The sequence below is a fragment of the Acanthochromis polyacanthus genome, chromosome 19, assembly GCF_021347895.1.
Source record: "Acanthochromis polyacanthus isolate Apoly-LR-REF ecotype Palm Island chromosome 19, KAUST_Apoly_ChrSc, whole genome shotgun sequence".
Taxonomy (NCBI): domain Eukaryota; kingdom Metazoa; phylum Chordata; class Actinopteri; family Pomacentridae; genus Acanthochromis; species Acanthochromis polyacanthus.
In genome coordinates, this window is record NC_067131.1 from 9,340,437 (window position 1) to 9,353,093 (window position 12,657).

At 40.6% G+C, this 12,657-nt stretch overlaps 1 protein-coding gene across 1 annotated transcript in view; it reads right to left on the bottom strand.

Moving 5' to 3' along the window:
- Positions 1-12,657, bottom strand: part of LOC110954262 (adenosine kinase-like) — a 116,606-nt gene that overhangs the window by 36,390 nt on the left and 67,559 nt on the right. Inside the window, 1 exon segment of the mRNA XM_051939961.1 lies at positions 2,296-2,466. Coding sequence (XP_051795921.1) covers positions 2,296-2,466 — 171 coding nt within the window.

Genomic DNA, 12,657 nt, shown 5'->3' on the forward strand with positions numbered 1-12,657 from the left:
TAACCTGAAGACAGAGCTCTGTTTAGTAGCTTTAGCAGTGGGGAGGCGAGTTCAGTCCAGCGAGCATAAACTCCCCTCCTTCCCCCACTGAAGGTGCAGTTTGTCCAGGTGGTGCCTCGGAGTTAAGCTCATCTGGCCTGTTAGCGGATACTCCACAGCAGCACCGCAGCCTGTGACCACAGCTTGACCTCCAACCAGCCGCTCACTTCCACAAGGCCGAGAAAAATCAATAGATCAACCGGCATGAAACGGTGACGCGATTGAGATGAATGATTACCGGGCTAATTTCTATTCATCTCTTTATGGGGCAGTGATAAGTGAGAACTTTAATGGATACTGAGAAGAACAATGAGCGGAAAGAATCCGTGGACGCAGCACTTTGATTTAGCTTTAAACAAGGAGAGGGGATATAGTGTTAAGTTACTATATAAAGCAGTCGGAGAGCATAAACTACTGCCAAGTATGCACAATCCTTTGAATTTACATCGGTAATAGAAAATATTCAAAAGTATTAAATTGGTGCCCTGTGACCCTGTGAAGGATAAGTGGGCAGAGCTGATAGCTAATGGATGGATTTAATCTGTATTTAGTTTTGGGTTCTGCATCATGTGCACTTATAAATCTGACTGGCTGGCCATGGAGTCATGGTCATTTCATTTCATTTGCAACTTCTATTGTGCCACCTTTGGCTGTTTGGGTGTTATTTCAGTTTATATTAAATTTCTATCTCTAGCAAAATTTTAAAGAAGACATAAAAACAATAATTATTTTTTCGGGCTCATTTAAAGATGAGCTAAATCTCGCGAAGATTGGTTAAGAATCTAAGAGGCTAACTGCTAAGTTTCTCTTATCGCCATATCTAAAACAAAGTTCTTATACAACTAAACTGTATTCTCAATTACGTTTTGAGGGTAACATGATTTCTACTGCACTCTGTTTGTTTGTGACCACAAATAAGTGACAAATTAACATATCTTAGCAGTTTTTTGCTTTACTGCCACTCTTTTACAGCTAGCTAATCATATGTTAGACGGAACAGAACGTAGAAAATGGAAAAGCATTAAATCTGTTGTGGAAGGGTTGTATTTTAAAACAAATTGTGCTATTTTCCTAAACTGAACCATGTAGTTTTGGTGCCAAACAGCAAGTGAAAACAAAACTTCTTACTAAGAATAATGAAACCACACAGGAAGCGAACTCTTGCTGTTGACATCTGCCTCAATGTTCCATTTTTTTTTTTACATTTCTTTTAAAATGTAAATGAGCATGCAGAGTAGTTGTACAGCATAATTTTTGCAAAGAAAAAAAGCTCTGATGTAGTGGTATAATGCTTACTGTGTTCGCCATCTAAGCTTAGTGTGTTAGTATGGCACCACTAAGGGGCTGCTGTGTCAGTGTCATTTCCATGGCATATTTTCATGCTCATTTTGCATTATAAAAAATTAAGATGGTAATGGAAGCGGTGAAATTTGGAAAAATTACTCCTTTTATGCTTGCTTGAGGTGGGTTTTTTTTTTTTTTTTTTTTTGAAAACCAGTTAGCAGACACAATGACGTGGAAACACCATTTTGGAATAAGTTCTGGTTTAGGAAACATTTGATTTCCATGACTAATCTGCGGTTTCTGTTTCATTCATGGTGTTTGCCCCACCACAGCATAAAACATGGTTAATACCAGCTGACGTGAAAGAATAACTACAACTGGTTCAATTGAAAACAATCCTGAAGAATTGTCTATTTTCCTCCTGTAGTTGTGGCCTAAGTTTTGCTTGATTTTTCTTTTTCAAGTTTTTTTTTTTTTTTAACAACTTCTACTTCTGCTACTCTGTTTATTTCAGCCATGCATAATGTAACCTATAACAGCCACCTTTTGACAACTGTACAAGTCTTATTCACAATTTTCCTTTGTAAAAATTAGATAAATATATGGCTATTGCTAACCCTAGTGATACTCCAGTAGCATGGCTATTTAAATTTCAGATTATGTGTTAAACTAGAAATGGGCGTGGATTAAACTGATTCGTTATCAACCAAGAAATTGAGAAGAAAATACATTTAGCTACTGCTACTTACTTTTGTGAGGTAAAACACAAAGCGCTCAATCACTACACCATGGTGCAAAAATTGTTCCCCTGTTTCTTGGCTTATGGCTAACCATTCAACCAAGACGGGTTTTGAGATATCTCAAAAACTAAAAATAAAACAACACACCCTCCTTTGCATAGATAAATATAAGAAGACACACATAAACATGTCTTAATCTGAACAACGTGAGCACACGTTTTGTTTTACTCACCGTCTCGTTGCCAAACAAGATGTCCACGTAGGGCATGACCTTCATCAAGGGCTCTTTAAAGAACTGGCTGATGAACGGCGCCGATAGGTTCATGCAGAAGATTTTGTCCTTATCTGAAGCGTGTTTTGCCACCTTAAGGATCGACTCCGGGGACACAGTCAGGAAAAATCCCTGAAACAGAAGTCAGAAGACACTAATGATAACTACTATGCTGTCAGTGGTTTGACTGACTTCCATTAAATCAAACAAATTCATCTGTACAGTATCTGTGCTTTGACGTGCACCAGAGTGGGCTGAACTGTAACGGGCTCATGTGAACTGAAACACTTTAAACTGCTAATTTGTTGGTTTGGGATTCTGACAAGGCAGTTTTAGGGTGACACGGCTTGATATTATTGAAATAACACCAGTGCCAAAAGAAAAAAAAGCACCAGCAGTGCTCAAACATTCAGCTGAAATGGTTTCTTAGAACATACACAGAGCAACAAAGAAGAGGAAAAAGGGCAGGAAAAAATCCATCGAGGACAAAGCCTGTGGCTGGGCTCCAAGGCTCGTACTGGAGGAAGCAACATGCACGTATCCGATGATAGGGCGAACAAAAGTCTTGTCTGGACTCTCCTTACTTGGAAACAAGAGAGGCAGGCCCACTCATTGTGTGAATGAATACAAATCAGGTAAGAAAACACCTTTGTGTTTCAGGTGGAAACCTGAAGCGAGACTCTCCTGCAAGCCACACAAAAACACTCCTCCTTTGATACTGATCTTCTTAACCTTGTTTTTCAGCAACAAGCTGCTCTGTAAAACCACTGTGTCACAATGGGGCAAAGGGGGGTGGAGGAGGAAAGGAAAGTTTCAGCACAGTGATACATTTAATCTGGCTGAAAAGCTTCCATTGTGGACTACAGTGCAGTTCTCATTAAAGCACTATGACATTTGCAGCAACAGAGGAACGACCTCCATGAAAAAGAAAAGGGTATAATACCAAAGAATGGAAGGTGACCGTGTAGTCAATCAAACGGACAAGACATTACAATGCAGCCCAGCTAAGCAGGTGAATACTTTATTACACATTCATGTTGTCATTCACTCTCTGGCCAGACGTTCTCGTTCCTTGTATGTCCTGTGTGTGTGTGTGTTTTTTTTTTTTAAATGTCTTTAAGTTAAGTCCCAGGTCAGCCTGCGGTTGCTGTGTCACGGTACCATCTGTCGAAGACTAAAAAGGTGTTTTCAATGGGTCTGCGAGCACAAAAGGAGCTCACTCTGGGCTAATGGCCCATCACTGACCCTGACATTTTTCTTTTGCGGTGTGCCAACGTGTCAGAGGAAGGGAGATTGTTTTCTGACACAAATGGTCTTTTTTGGTTGTTGAAAATAAACTGTCATGGTTGCCGTAATGTTAACGCTGATCAAAGGCCGGTGGCTCGATCAAATATCCTGAGGGGTGGTGAACTTTAAAAGCTGTGCCACAGCTTCTCTAATCACACACCGGCTCTGTGTAATTTAGCTCTAACCTCAGTACCACTGCCAGTGCCATCACATTAAATTGCTCACAACTTGAAGCTGTAACAGATTAACTGACTTCTGAATGGATTAATATCACGCAATACTAAAATATGTCCTCAATTCTTCTTTAGCCCCTTAGGTCCATTTTGATGCAATGTATTTAGCTATCTCAAAACACTAAGCAGCCAATCTAGGGGATAACTACTGCAGTTAAAATGGCTTTAAATTAAACCAAGACAGACAAAACATGCACTATAGACTGTCAGTGTGAACTCAAATCTGATAAACTGTGCAGCTGTGTTGGAAAGACATGCCTACTTTGACACTTTTACTCCAGTGATCCATTAATTACAAGGCTTAAACTATAGTTTCTGATAAGATATCTGAAGTGGTAAAAACTGCCTCTGCTTTTAACCCCTGAAATATAATGTTTCACTTTTTAAAATAACACTAATCTTTATGACATTACACTCAACTACTGTAAAAACTCAGAAAGCAAATAATCCAAAAGTTAAAATATGATTAATGATTCAAAGAAAGTCTGTATCTGTCACAAAATTTGGCTCTGATGCACAAAAAAAATCTACTTCAAAAACATTTCTGTGTCTGAGGTCAAACTAATACCGCAGGAATCTCGTTCATAAAAATCATACAGGCAGATTTTTCCATCAGACTCCAAATGCTGCGACTCCAGTGGCTTGTGGGGAAAAAAAAGTCTAAGTCTGAGCCATGTGAAATTCCAGTTAGCATCAGTAGTCTCTGCTGACTGCGAAACAGGAGAAGTTAAGTCTTTAGTGCTGCGGTGCAGATCATGTATCAAGAATAGCAGATCCAGTTTCCCAGGTGTCAGAGAGCCCTGTGAAGTGGGGTGACTATCACATTTCCAGGTCAAGATGATCAAAGTGCTGGGTACACTTCGTACAATTTCCACCCAGCCAAAACATTCAATAAAGCATTCAGAAATGCATTTTCCTGGCAGACAATAATGCAGAGCGATGTTTGGCCATGTCAAGTGGTAATTTGAGGGAAGAGCTGGAAAGGCAGGGCATCCATTTTCAATGTTTACCCTAAAAAGAGGAATGACTTCCACTTCACTCAGACAAAGAAAATGCCTAAATGCTACTCCGAGATGAAATTAGCGGTAATCTAACCATAGAGGTCCTAACTGCACAGCAGTGGCACGCTATCACACTTCTCCCGCATTGTATCAGTGTTTTCCCCGGGGCTGCTCACATCTGAAAAGCTGGGTGTGATGGATGGCATGGTGTCACCGGGCTTAAAATAAAAGTGGACATCTGAAGGGTAAAAATGATCTATTTTGGGAAGGGCATTTTCATTTGCACCAGCAGCAGAGGTGGTCATGGAAAAGGAAACGCTTCTTTTTTTTCCTCCCAGGTCTATTTTAATTCAGCAGGGATAAGGGGGAGTGTTCAAAGTACTGTGTCATGAAGGTTTTATTTGACACTTCCTATTACTCAGGAATGATGGAGGGAATTTAAACCATCACCACCTCAGTGAAAAGAGTAATTATGTCTGCAGCAATTGCACTAAATTTAATCAAATCCCCAGATCTTAGTCAGGTTTATTTATGCAGCCACAAATCACAGATTTCTCTCAGACGGCTTATCGATATTTTTATATTAACAATGAATGAAACGACTATGAAAGGGTTGCTTGTAGTGACAAACACACAGAGAAATATCACCTTTGCGGTTCTACTCGGCTCTGCAGAGCTTTTCTCGTGCCTTTCATCTCATCGCTTTACAGTTCTCATGAAGTCAAAGTCTGTACGTTAAGTTATTAAGTCAAAATTTCCACACACAGCAGGCAGCTGTTATGATAATCTGACTACCCGTTCAGCAACGGAACGACAGACAAACAACGTTAGCGACTAGCTGATGATCACAGTGGAGCGTTTAGCAGCTCAAGAGCCAGACATTTTCTGCAGGAAGATGAATATTGGACTTAAATTTTCCTAATACAACTCAGAATAACTTGCTGCTGCTGGATGTATAGGCAGCTGCTTGCTAACACGTTCACCATACCAGCTCTTATTGATATGGTTTCTATTACAACCCCGCTGGCCGATACAAGCCCTTGTGCGCTGTTTGAAATTAGGAATCATTATTCTAACTGTGTGCCTTCGCCCTGTTTAGCACAATGTCACACCACTGTACGGCAAACCACATCATCGCTCTGACACGCTGCTCACAGTTTGTGATCTTTCTGCTCAATATTTATCTATTACCCAAACGGGAGCATATGTAGTACAACATCCTTTTTCCTAGACTGAGTTTCGGTGAAGGGAATGCGACTAGAGACGCTCGATTCTGGTAAAAAGAAAAATTTCTGTTGGAATAAAAACTGAAGAAACCTCAAGACGAGCAAGTTTACTCTTGTAGGATGGACAGGATGCAGTGTTTGTCAGCTGTAGAGAGGAGACAGGTGTGGCAGCAGTGGAGTTACAATACAGAGAAATGGAAGTACAAGTGCAGCTGCTACAAAGTCAAAGACAGCTGCACTGTATCAAACCAAGTAGCAGAACTTCTATATTTTAACAAATTTGGCATTTGTTCTAGTGGTAAATTCCTTTTTTGCTAGGAAAGCCCTGTGAGCTAACCGGCAGCGTGTCAAAGCTTTTCAAAAGCCGCCCAGGCCATGCTATCCCTGTCATTACCATAGACAGCCCCCCATCATGCTCTCTGGTGCACAGGGTTCATTACACAGAATTAGATGTCACACAGATCAGAGTGAGCGTGATGCCACACACTGCTCTCCTCCTCAGTTATCTCTGTAAAGCACCGTTGCGAGGTGGATCGATAGCTGAGGTTTGGAGCTTCATTAGCTCAGTATGACTCCATCTCCATCAAGACACCTCTGGCACGCTACGCTAGCGTTGCGAGCTATATTTTACTCCCTGATCCTGAAGGTCCTGCTGTTTTACACACAAACACACAGGGACAAACAAGACCTTCACACATGATGGGGGTGGAGGAATCTGTGTCAGTCTCTGGCTCGATAAACAGGAGAAAGAAAGAGGACAAACAAACAGAGGTAAGTGATTAATGGTGTCACAAAGTGCCTTGAGTGGAGGGAAAAAATTACAAGGATGAAAAGAGCTCATTTACGGCTTTTCATTTCAAAGGAAAATGAGTGGGAAAAAAGCTACAAAGCAACTGGGATTTTCACAATGCTAATGATGTTTTGTTTGCATCGAAACGGCCAGTTGGTTTCATTTGGAAATAAGTTCAATTAAACCAACAGAGAAGATAAATGTGTAACAACCTCGCAACATGATTCAGCATTCGCTGCACTTTTAGGATGTTTGATCTGGCTGCGAGGCAATTCAAGCGCGCTGATAGCATCTGCCTCTTCTTCTTCTCTCTTCCATTAAGAATCATGTTCTGGTGAAGCTTATCAGACATCTAGGAATTCATCCACTTCTTCTGAGGGGGCTGGAGGGAGGCCAACTGTACTGGAAACAGAAGGGAGGGCCGTGCTTTTAAAGGCCGCTTGGAGACGAGGAAAAGGGGGCTATCATGTCGGCAGAGATCTCCAGGGCAACATAAATGTGCCACGAACGCTGGGTTTAACAACTGGGCAGAGACATCACTTACCAACTGCTGCAGTATTTATTTCTAAAACATTTTCTCTGGTTTAAATATTACCCAATTTTCGAGCAAGTGGATATTTTTCCCTCATGTCGTAAAGGTCTCCTGTGGCATATGTGAAATATAGAGATGCAGCCAGAAGGTCATGGCGAAAAACCAAATACACCTGGTCAAAGTCATCTTAATCAGTGCGGATAAAACAAGACATTAGAGGCAACTGCAGCAACACTTGAGGGGAGAGTGTGTCACGCTACCAGCCTGCAATTTGTACAACCGTCAGAGGCCGTAATTACATTAACCTCAGACACCTCCTCTGTAAAAGTAATAGAGGAGCCTACTTGAAACTTAGGGAGGGGGAAAGCTTTCAACCCCAACTTGAGGTTAAGGTTTTGTTGGCATCACAACATTGGAAGAATTGGTTTGATTTGAGTGGTATCTCACTAAAAGTAATTCAAGATCGGCTTCAGGGTCTTTCTAAATGACTGCCTTTTGCTCTCCTGTTAAGCTCTACAGTTTCAAAAATGTGTTGGCCGGGGGAAGAGGCCAGCCTGAGCAGGGGAGTGGGATGCCAAGGAATGTACTTAAGATCTAAAACAGACAAGATTTAAAGCCAAGAGCATTTAAATGCCAATACTAATCCACAAAATAATTCACTGCATAGCACAAACTGACTCTCCCTTACAGATACCATATGTTACCTCTGTGAGGAGGTGAAATGGGAAAAAAAGAAATGCCAGAAGAGATGCTTTCTTCTCCTAAAACTGTGTTATCTTAGTAATGAAATAGAAAACCATGCTCCTCTCTCTCGCTTCATGTTCAAAAGCGAGTCTATATTTCTGCTCTCTGTGGGTCCCGCTGTTGTTCTTGCCTCCATCATTGGGAGATTAGCCCAGAACAAACTGTTTGGTTTGCAGGGAGTTAAAATTTGCTAATGCATACACTCTCAAGTGTCCTTGTCTGCCACACTGCACTTAATTAGCATTTTAGTGCGAGCAGTTCTCTCTCCTTCAGTACCTCTGAAGGGGAAACATCACTCCGGCTCACACAAACACACACAGACACACACACATATATACTTTTAAAGTTGAGCTCCTGTAGTTTCTTACACGATTTGAGAGCAGGATGGGGAATGGAAAAGAGAGTTTGTGGGGGTCGATGGAAAAATGGGATAAAAGTCTCTCATGTGAAAACAGATGTCGGGGCTTCAGAGTTGTCTCTACTGAACTGGCTTGAAAGGACGTTTTAATATATGGGTCAGATGTATAAAGCAGAGGTTCAGTGTCGGAGTGTCGACACTGCAGAGGGGTTTCTAGTTTCAGTGACTCGGTGGTTGTGCACAGACAGAAACCGAATCTCCACAGACATTCCTGCCGCTGGGAAATGAACATTTCCAAATGTGCCACTCTGTGGATGTAAATGAATTAGTGCACTTAAGTTGAACACTAAAATGAGCAACCGAGGAGACAATCTTTCACTGTTCGGAGTCGCTCCGGTGAAAGCTAGCGCACCAGGTTGGAAAATTACAGGTAATTGCTGAAGCCATTGAATCCAGTTTGGTTTTGGTTGAAAGACTAAAATAACAAAGCTCTGATTGCTGAAAAGACAAGGGCAGGGAGCTTGGAGGCCCCGTTGCTAAGAGTTAATTTGATACATATTTCTCCCCCTTGAAATGTCTGAGGTACTGGCAAGAGACGACGAAAAAAAAAAGAGTGAGAGGGAGGGTGAGACCCCCGCTCTCCCTGCAAATACTATCCATCTGCCATATTACATTTAACCAGCATGAGAAGCTAAGGGAGCGCCCTTGCACAATATTGTGTGAAGGCTGTCAAACTCAATGCAGGAGCTCAGTGCCCACTGCTCAGAGCTGAGGACACGGGGCCGCTTAAATTCAGTCTAATAATAACTTCTGACTGTGTACGCTCAGCACCAGCAAAATAGGAGAACACGTGGCTGAAAAAGAACTTTTAATTATTCATGCCTGTTTTTTTTTTGTGTTTTTTTTAAATCATCTAATTGAAAGTGTAATATGATGGCCCCCGGATGAAAACACCAACAGCTATCAACAGCTTTTTGAACAGTTTTCGCCTAATCGCCAAATTAGAATTCAAAATGAGCAGCGAGAGTAAAAAGCTGCTACGGATGCAAACAAAAATACCAGATTTTGCAGAACATGTATGAATTTTACTGGCATCTTTGCAGTGATGCTTCAGGTTGCCTCTGTGGTGTGTCTTGTATATGTTTTTATTGGCAATTTCACTATTTATGTTTAAATAGGAGTACTCCAGTGATTTAGTGCTGCAAGATCCAACATTTGTCATAGATTTTGCAACAATTACACCTCCTTCAATGAACAATTACCATGATTTTTAAACTCAACATGCTTAGTTTGTAACATAACTTCTAAACTGGAGGAAGACTCTTCTAATTCTGATTGTTTTTTGTTGGAAGTCTGGAAAAGAAGCAATACCTACTTCGGTGCTGTTATATTTCATTTTAAGAGAGCAAAATTAAACTGCCGCTCCAAATAATCACTGTTAGCAGCATTGATTACTTACTTAGTTGAGAATGTCATGTTTTGTCTTCCCAGTGAGTGAATGTTTGGCATCGCACGCCGATAAATGACTTGAAAACGGCTTGTGCTTCGTTGTCTGTCAGCTAATCGATTTGTTGTTTCAGCACTAAATCCAACATTTTCCTCTCAACTCTGTATGTGCCAACTTCAAAATTATAAAATCACTCTGAGTTCACAGCGAGGTTTGAGCATCTTTAGACCTCTGTGACACAACACGGTGCTAACAGTCAGTGCTGGAAACGCTACAGCACTAAAAATCAAGCTCAGAAGAAATCAATTGCCTGCAGGCGAAAAGTGTGAACTTTCATACCCTAAGCCCAATTTCCTTGAAAGTGGAGGCCCTAAATCAAATCAAGTCAAGCCAATGCACCATGGAATTATGCAAAAAATGACACAGCTATATAAAATGACAACTCGTACGAAATACTGCCAAGGCTAAGAAACTTCAGAGCTTGTTTATTCGCTCCACATGTTTTTACCTTCCCGGTGCAGCGGTGATGCTACGAGTCAACTCCGATCGTCTTTGTTTTTATCCAGGCCAAGAGGGAGAAATATTGAGTGCACACAGATGATGTAAACATACAAGGAGGAAGAGCAGAAGCAGGGCACTCAACAGTCTTCTAGTCTAGTAAATGCAAGAATAAGATCTACAAAGACTCTTGTCGCTGTCGTGCTTTGATTGTGAAGAGACGGGGTTAGTTTCTGCTCAAACGTGAAGCTGCCTTTTACAGTTCACTTCTGAGTGAAGAGCGGTTCGCTACCTGTGCACGGCTAATCTCAGCTGATGGAAATACCACGGCAGAACTTCAAAATCTTAGTGATGAAAAGGAAAAATGGCAAGAAACGGAGAAACACTGAAGGAGCTTTCAACTTTTTAAAGTAAATGCATGATAATGCCATTAAAAGTTGCCCACCGTTCCTGTACTTATATTCTGTCTGTGAGTTATTGCGAAAGTTATTGCTCTCCACTGACCCAAACAGGCATTTTCCTCCCTCAAACCACTGAAATGTTAGTAGAGTAGTGTACTAAGAGCTTCTCCCACTTGAGAGTAGCATCTCAGGCTAAGATGGATATAATGGCAGCCAGAAAATGAGTCTTTCTTAAGCCTCAAACAAAAACCTAAAAATCCCAAAATTCAGCTGGTAGGCGTCGGCGTTGTCTGCCAAAAGTAACAGGGCGAAGAAATGTGTTAGATGTTAAATTAAAATTGTCCAGAGGCATTCGCATGCTGCTTGCCTTTGATAGTTCAGTCTGCAAGACTTATTAGCTGCAATGTGCTCCATCTAACCTCTCTGTAGGACGAGATGACTAATGCATATCAGGGACTTGTTTCATGAGGATGTATGCAGGGTTAAACTAGTCTTACTTTAATCTTGGACTCGTCTAATACAAGGCAGACGTTTTAACAAACATCAAAACTGATTTGAGACTAAGAAGTGGCTGCCTGAGCCTGAGGCTGACTCAGAGCTAATAGACATGTTTCCATGGTTTCCGTGCCTTGTCCTGTGTATTTTGCTGATGATCATAAATTTCATTTATGATCATCAGCTTTTCATTTTCTTTAATATATATGCGCTTTCCATCAACTGCAGCGTTAATACTTAATTTCTAGTTTGTGTTATTTTACCCAAATCAGGTGTGTTTCAGTCAGATATTGTCACCAGCACTGTAAAATGTTGTGTGGCTAATGACTGTTTTGCTCTCTGTTGGAATGAGTACAGCTGAGCAGCTTGAAGTGGGAACTCGGTCGGCCAATTCTTTTAGTTCACAAAACCTTGAGTCAAGTTTTCATCAAAGTTTAGTGCGAAAATGTAAGTGAACTTCATGAAAATCTACAAAAAGCCAGCACAATAAAAGCAATGTAATGAAAAGTGTGCCAGTCAAACTTCAAGCAAACAAAAACACTGATGAGGGAAATGTTGTGATAATATGAGGTACAGTAAAGTGGATGGAAATGTGAGGAGATTTGCATTTTCTTTTGTTGATTCTCTGGATATTCAGTTCAAATTCACGCTACTTTGGATGAAAACTTGACGTTTGCTTCTGCCGCAACTTTTCATCTCTTCAGTAGAGCGAAAGCCTCGATGGATGTTTGAGTCACATGCTTCATCTATATCATGAGTTATTCCCTAAGTGTGGGTCCACTGCACAGTTTCCTTTTATTAGTACACTATTCACACCCAGCAAACTGGAAAATTTTCTTCTTGTATTGTGACTTTTTCAAAATTACTGAAGTTTCCACTCCATTTTTTGAATGTGCAGATGAAAAATCTGTTGTAAAAAAAAGGTGGATGTAAATGCACCCTTAGATAGATTTTCTCTCATTATTCATGAACGCATAATTCTGTATAAAATAAAGAGCGACTAGTTTACTCGATAGTGGGCAAAAAACTGAAACAGCAGCCATTTAATAGTAATTTATGCAAAGGTAAAACAAAACATTGTGGAATTCTAACTAAAGTAGAGTTTAGTGTACATGCTAAGAAGATTACATATTTTGTTCCATTGTGTGACATTTTGAGGGAATTACATTTTATAGGGCATTAAATGTATAACTGAGAAGTATAACATATTAGGCAACAAATACTGAGTAAATACAGACAGTATTTAAATTTTAAAAAAAAGTCTCAATGTACCCAAAGCGGTCCAAATGACATAGTTAGCAAATACAATTC